Raw genomic sequence first — 8211 nt, 5'->3', positions numbered from 1 at the left:
GGTTGACTGTTGAATATGTCCCAGGGTATTCTGATACTAATCATTTCGTGGTTAACTGTTGAATATGTCTCAGGGTATTCTGATACTAATTATTTCGTGGTTAACTGTTGAATATGTCCCAGGGTATTCTGATACTAATCATTTTGTGGTTAACTGTTGAATATGTCTCAGGGTATTCTGATACTAATTATTTCGTGGTTAACTGTTGAATATGTCCCAGGGTATTCTGATATTAATCATTTAGTGGTTAACTGTTGAATATGTCCCTGAATATTACAACTGATACTATTCAGTTGGTATTTCTTTGTGAAGTCTTTTCGCAGAAGTTATCCGTTCATTCCTTTTAATAACATTCTGATTTTCCGGCTTTCCGCATAAAAATGTCATACCACTATTGAGCATTGGCGACAATGTATCCCTATCTCGTTCGTACGCATGCGTGATAACTGCCATAGAAACGACAAAGATGAGCAACGATCCGTAAGGCAGTGGTTTGAATATACCAGCGTCACGACCCCAGATGAAGACTGCGTCTAACGCGATAGACGTGACATACATGGCTAGTTCGCCACGTCGGCTGGGGCTCTCAAACTGTAGACCGGCCAACGCACCAAAGAATCCTCCTACAAACGGAATATAATATGGTAGTGGAGCTGGACTGTGGTGAACATGTAGACGCAGCAAACATATACTAGTTTTGATAGTCGTACACATCACTGTCAGAAACGTGGTAGATTTTACAAATTTAAGAAATACAACCAGGAGTGTAGGCACCGGGCTGTAACAAAATATATAACAAATGCATTATACATTATTCAATAAAAAAAATAAGAATACTTTTGTTTTTAGCCTAGAAATTGTATAATTACCTTGAAACCAGTGCTTTCTGTTTGAATAACAGTAACGGAATGAGGTAAATTGGTATGTAAATCCTTGAAAAAGAAAACCAGCTTGGAAATAATTCTCGGAATGCGTGGCCGAGACATGATCTGCCGGGATGCAAGAAGTCTCGACATGAAACAAATTGATTGCAGGGATTTCTATAATATTTATTTACTAGATTGTCCGTATAGTCACGTGCCCATTTCAATAATGTAAAGTAGTAGTTCTTGGGTAGAAGCTCCGGTTTAAGTGCGAGTCCAATTAGAATTATCCCAGTGCCTGCATTGAACGCTAATGAGTCACCAAGAGGTACTGATGGCATGTATCCGTGTCGGACTAATGCGTTGCACACAGCGCCAAGCGCGCGTGAAAATAGAAACATGGCGAGCGTCTTTCTGCGATCTGTATTGTCTATGGCGATTGTGAGAGAGGCGAGAACACCAGCAAGTATGTAGGTAGCTCCATTCTGAAAGCAAACAAACAACTATTAATCTAGTATGAAATTTGTTTATGTTTAGTGTGTAATTATGATTATGGTTATCTAATGATATCAGATTAAATAAATTATCAATGTTTTATGTATGGGTTATCTATTGATAACAGATTTATCATATTATCAATGTTTTATGTATAGCTTATCTAATTAAATCAAATTTAATAAATTATCAATGTTTTATGTATGGGTTATCTATTGATAACCTATTTATCACATTATCAATGTTTTATGTATGGGTTATATAATGACATCAGATTCATAAAATTATCAATGTTTTATGTATGGGTTATCTAATGATATCAAATTTATTAAAATATCAATGTTTTATGTATAGGTTATCTAATGACAGATTTATTTAATTATCAAAGTTTTATGTATAGGTTATCTAATGACATCAGATTTATTTAAATATCAATGCTTTATGTATAGGTTATCTAATTACATCAGACTTATTTAATTATCAGTGTTTATGTATAGGTTATCTAATGACATCAGATTTATTAAATTATCAATCTTTTATGTATCGGTTATCTAATGACATCAGATTTATTTAATTATCAATGTTTTATGTATAGGTTATCTAATTACATCAGATTTATTAAATTATCAATCTTTTATGTATAGGTTATCTAATGACATCAGATTTATTCAATTATCAATGTTTATGTATGGTTACCTAATTAAATCAATTTAATAAATTATCAATGTTTTATGTATGGGTTATCTATTGATAACATATTTATCATATTATCAATGTTTATGTATAGGTTATCTAATGATATCAGATTTATTAAATTATCAATGTTTTATGTATAGGTTATCTAATTACGTCAGATTTGTTAAATTGTCAATGTTTTTGTATAGGTTACCTAATTATATCAAATTTAATAAATTATCAATGTTTTATGTATGGTTATCTATTAATAACAGATTTATCATATTATCAATGTTTTATGTATAGCTTATCTATTGACATCAAATTTATTAAATTATCAATGTTTTATGTATAGGTTATCTAATGATATCAGATTTATTAAAATTATCAATATTTATGTATGGTTATCTAAATATATCACATTAAATAAATTATCAATGTTTTATGTATGGGTTATCTAATGATATCAGATTTATTAAATTATCAATGTTTTTGTATAGGTTATCTAATGATATCAAATTTATTAAATTATCATTGTTTTATGTACGGTTATCTAATGATATCAAATTCATTAAATCATCAATGTTTTATGTAGGGTCATCTAATGACTTCAGATTCCTTAAATTATCAATGTTTATGTATGGGTTATCTAATGATATCAAATTTATTAAATCATCAATGTGTTATGTAGGGTCATCTAATGACTTCAGATTCCTTAAATTATCAATGTTTATGTATGGGTTATCTAATGATATCAAACTTATTAAATTATCAATATTTTATGTATGGGTTATCTAATTATATCAGATTTATTAAATTGTCAATATTTTATGTATGGTTATCTAATGATATCAAATTTATTAAATTATCAATGTTTTATGTATGGTTATATAATGACATCAGATTTATTAAATTATCAATGTTTTATGTATAGGTTATCTAATGATTATCAATGTTTTATGTATAGATTATCTAATGACATCAGATTTATTTAATTATCAATGTGTTATGTAAAGATTATCTAATTACATCAGATTTATTAAATTATCAATGTTTTAAGCATGGTTATCTAATGATATCAGATTTATTAAATTATCAATGTTTTATGTATAGGTTATCTAATGACATCAGATTTATTAAATTATCAATGTTTATGTATAGGTTATTTAATGATATCAGAATTATTAAATGAGCGTTGTTTTATTTATTCAAATATTTTTTTTAAAATTGCAAGACTGATATATTTTCACAATTTTTTAGCATATTACGTGATGTGTTGGAACATTCTAGAACGATCTAGCCCTTTATTTACTGCTAAATACATTGATTTCTATAGCTACAACTATATCGTCGACCAGTCAATTAACACCTATACTTGAGTTACTAAATATTCAAATACCATCATTGATCACGTGTTCTTCAATGATTCTGAAAATTATATTGAGAGTGGTTGTATGCTAGCTTCGATCAGTGATAAATATCCTGTATTTGCAATTTTGAGTGTATTCAGCCAGAATTCGGCTTATTGCACACGTGACACGTGACAAAAAACAAATTCATCTGCGATTTGTTATATATATCATTGAAGTCTGTGTATGAATGTACAGATACGGACGTCACCTACCAGACGTTCTGCGATTTGTTTCTAAGTGTCGCCACAAAACATGCCCGTGTTATTAATATCATAATCAAAGACACGCCCACAAATTCCTCAACTCCATGTAAATTGAAAGGTAATGATAATCAAATCAAATGAATCAGAAATTGCAGAAAAAATTACAACTTTTTTTTTACAAATAATCTTTCTGAGCTTGCGCGTGAAATTTTATTATCGATACATTTTAGCAAATGGAATGGAAGTCATCCAAACGCCTTCTTTTTCCCTCCAATCACCGAACACGATATACTAGTAATTAGTGAAATTTGTCATCTTGACCCTACTAAAGGATGGGTTATGATGTTGTCTTTTTTAGACTTACTCACCCAATATTCCGTCCACTTGAACACAATAAATTGTGTTTTGATCCAAGACAAATTTCAAAATCCCTTGAAGATCGCCAAATTCACTTCCAAATATAAAAAGGGGGACGTGTTTGCGATTTAATATTTAAAGGCTCACGTCAATTTTGCCAATATGTAGCAAAATATTTGAATTCCTTGTCAAAAGCCAATTCGTGCGATTTTTTGATAAACTTGATATTCTTGTGGATTTCGGTAAAAATACAGCTCAAAAAACAAAAACACTATGTGATAAAGGGTCTTCCACTTCTTTTGGTTTCGAAATTATCTTGAAAATCACAAAAACAACAATGGCAAAGGTGACAGAATTTTCTCATCACCAGATGGGAGTATGGAATGCCATATGAACTGTTTCGCCTCAGAACCCTAACTCCACCAGGATAGCGTAGTATCACATAATCGAATTGGCTGGTCACAGAACACATTGCGGGCAGATAACGTTATCTAAAATAGCAATAACCTCGACTATATTCTTATCACAGGCAATTATGTGACTGTAGGTGTATCGCGGCCGTTCTTTGTCAGCACTTACAATGTCCATTGTATTAAACATGTCGTTTACATGAACTGTTGTATTTGGTGTAGCGTTCACACAATTCTTCGTAATAAGTTTGGCGTTAGGTTTGCAAAGACATTTTATTCGCTGTGGCGTTTATGGTATTTAGTTGAGTGAACTTTAATTTGGTTTTCATATAATTGTAGCTGTGATATTCCAGGCAGCAGCTCCGGTAACACTTGCAGAGAAGGACGTATTGATTGAAATGATAAAAATAACGTTTACACAGCAAAGATGGGAGACACGTTTGACATACCATAGAAAAGCACAGGGAGAACTGGTTAATATATTATTCATAGCAAACGAATATTTTATATTGTTCAGTAAATCGGCATTAGATTCTGTCCAGAGACTAAATAATGACAATTAACAAGCTGTATGTGTCACGTGTAGAGAGTGTGGTGCATACAAGGATGGTATTGCTAATGATCGCCAGCGATGTCAGACAGTGGATACAATTAGAGTACCTTTTGTTTTCGATATTTCTGCACCAGGTAGACAGCAAGTTTGTAGACTGCTGGGTAGGAGCCTAGGAATACAGTGAACCTCAGTGCGTCGGTGCAAAATATATCACGGATTACGTCATCGGGTCTGAAATGCGAACACACTAAAAGTATTGTAAATAAATTGAGTACAGCATGTCATATTATCCAGTTCATGAAAACACTCTTTTGAAAAAACAGCAGTCAGGCTACTGATAACAACAAACCCCGCAATTACCGTTGTTATGAGGCAACGGTGGGAAAGTGTTCTTTTTGTCAGTAGAGTGTAGAGTGTAAGTATGACCAGCCTATCAATCTTAAACAAAGTCGATCGAGGCAAAAATGTACTGACATTCAACTGACTTAAATCTTTTCTGCTAAAACTTCAACACTAGATAGATTTGAACACTTAATGAACTTCAAGAATTTGAATGCTTTATAGATTTGAATATTCAAACTAAATTGACGGACTAATATTTTGTCTCAAAATCAAAATAGTAAATCTGGACCCACAATAAAACAGAGTAGAATGAGTCTTATTTTACGTGAATCAATGGTAAAGCAAGTAGATTTTTCAGATCCACGTAACTAAAGTGCAGATGTGCCTTGCATGTCACGTGTGAACGTGATCAGTCAAACCACCTAATACTCATGGCCATACAGACAGACAGACAGACAGACAGACAGACAGACAGACAGACAGACACGTGAACGGACATAGCGCAATGCTAATGTCTATTATCGTATTGTTCACTTCTATTAAAGTTGTGTCAAGCGGGCGATGACATCATAATTTTTGTGAGCCAGCAATTACTGTAGAACATGTCTTTTTAGCTAGCATGTCATTTTAGCTAACTTAGCTAATCTGTAAGTTCGCTAATTCAAGATGTCACTAATTTAAAAAAAAGTATATTCTCACAATTAGATTGTTGGCACTTTAGCTAAATCATGGAACTATAAACCAAAGGAAGAACAACCACTTCGTTTCCTTTGAACTATGATAGTTGCCGCGAATTTGACTGTTTTTATTTCGTCGCATTAAAAAATAAGCCAATTTACGCAAATGAACGTTAATCTCCGACTATCGGTCATTTTCCGGGTCAATCAGGCGACTTCGGGAGATCACGTGACCGAGTTGTTTTGGTTATAGCATAAAAAAACAATGGCGCCAAGACAAAAAACACTGATAAATGAGCGACATTCAATGGAAAAAAAAACAACACATTGCCACTTCTGGCAGATATCATAAACAGTGACTTGTCAATCAAACCGCGTGCCACGGTTGCCTATATTTTAAATTCGTGTTGGGATTACGTTCCAACATTGACAAACCTCTGAAATTTAACACTACCTAGACATGGTCGTCTGGATGAGAAAAAGCAAAACGAAAAAAATTACGCTCTACCTTAATCACATATCGATATTTATATCATTTTAAATTAATTAACTTGTAACGAAATAGTTAGTGCGAATTGATATAACTCGGAATGTATACATTTATGTGCTGTCATGGGCGTATTATAAAATGTGCAATTTAGTACAAAACACAATTTTACAAAACGTGTAAGTATTTTTCGTCACTATTTACGTTACATGAGAGCAGCAACGGAATTTACAAAAAAAAAGAAAATGTGACAGGGCGGTCTGAATACAAGAAAACGCCATGTGATACAACGAGATGCATGCTGGGGGAAAGCAAGTTGAACGGGAAGAGTATGTGTCAGGTGTATTTAGCCGTAGCAGTGTGCGACACACAGTCGTGAAATCCCAATCGCGAAAATATGAACTGAAGGCATCTGTTGTGCATACTCAGGTGGGATGTGTCAGGGGTTGTATAGTCGGGCGTTGTGCAGCACGATTTATAGGTTGAATATAAAAGTTCAATCGCCCCTGTTCTATGTCATATCTGATGTTGCCACGTGTAATGCTGCTGACAGTTTACAAAATAGCCATGTACAAAGTTCAATGGCCAACCTTTAACCCGGTGAATAGTTCAATAATCGGCTTTTCAACAATGACAACCATGCTCACATTTCGTCGGCGTACACGTACACAAGATAGCTAACAACCATGTAGTATGAGATAGTATGTACACAATGCCTCTCCGATGACAGGGGTTTGACAGCATATGTAGTTAGTAAGGCTTCAGGAATGACAAACTTTTATTAACAGTAACAAATAATCCAATATATACTTAATGATAAACCCATCAAATCGCATTCTAGTACTGACCTCTGCAACAGTTTTTTCCCAAATAAACCTTTCAATATTATAACCGCACTGTAAAGTGTAACACCAGTAATCGCACCTCTCACGAATCGACGCAGCGCTTCCTTCAAACAGCGTTCTAGATCGCTCTGACGTATTTTAGACTCCCCATAGTCCGGAGGAATAGGTCGGCTGAAAGTTGGTGCCATTGTCACGAACTCCTATTTTCGCGGGAAATCTAGTCCGGGTCGTGTAATAATTATATCGTAACATAAACGGTGTTCTGTGTTAATCAATTGATCGTATTCACTCAAGGTGACCTGACCTCAACCGAGACAAACCGACCCCTTAAGCTACTGATTTAAAAATTTTCCGATTCCAATTTGTGCTATATCATCATTATTTGATATCATAGGATTCTTATAAAATAAGTAAATTAAAGTTTAAGATGTGTAGCATATATAAATTTACGTAATGCAGTGTATATCGGTAGGCACATAGAATCCGCAATAGTATTTAGAAATTGAAGTTGACGTTTAACCGTTAATAGCGCTATCGACATAAAAGAGTTCACTTTATTTTTTAATTTCAAAAATCTTAACAAATCGAAATGTCCTATACATTAAGGTAGGTAATAATGGGTACGATTTTATTTTTGTTCGAATGTATAATTGTTTCAACAACGTCTTCAGAATATCGGCCATTAAGCGAAATTAATCAACATTAATTATTTTTATGTTTTACTGGGAACATTCATATTCACATCGTTTAATCTCATATTCACATTATTTCATCTCATATTCACATTATTTCATCTCATATTCACATTATTTCATCTCATATTCGCATTATTTCATCTCATATTCACATTATTTCATCTCATATTCCAATTATTTCATCTCATATTCACATT

At 33.1% G+C, this 8211-nt stretch overlaps 1 protein-coding gene across 1 annotated transcript; it reads right to left on the bottom strand.

The window, feature by feature from the left end:
* Positions 1 to 285: 285 nt before the first annotated feature.
* LOC144348226 (uncharacterized) lies at positions 286 to 7622 on the bottom strand. The gene is made up of 4 exons (XM_085506294.1): positions 7323 to 7622; positions 5076 to 5199; positions 870 to 1348; positions 286 to 778 (listed from the first exon to the last, which is right to left on the bottom strand). Exons 1-4 carry the CDS (start codon positions 7505 to 7507, stop codon positions 286 to 288), a joined length of 1281 nt encoding a protein of 426 aa, XP_085362420.1. The 5' UTR covers positions 7508 to 7622.
* Between the last annotated feature and the right edge of the window lie 589 nt (positions 7623 to 8211).

The sequence above is a fragment of the Saccoglossus kowalevskii genome, chromosome 12 (assembly GCF_978046115.1).
Source record: "Saccoglossus kowalevskii chromosome 12, keSacKowa6.1, whole genome shotgun sequence".
In the NCBI taxonomy this organism is placed as follows: Eukaryota; Metazoa; Hemichordata; class Enteropneusta; family Harrimaniidae; genus Saccoglossus; species Saccoglossus kowalevskii.
This window is presented reverse-complemented; position numbering and strand designations above follow the sequence as displayed.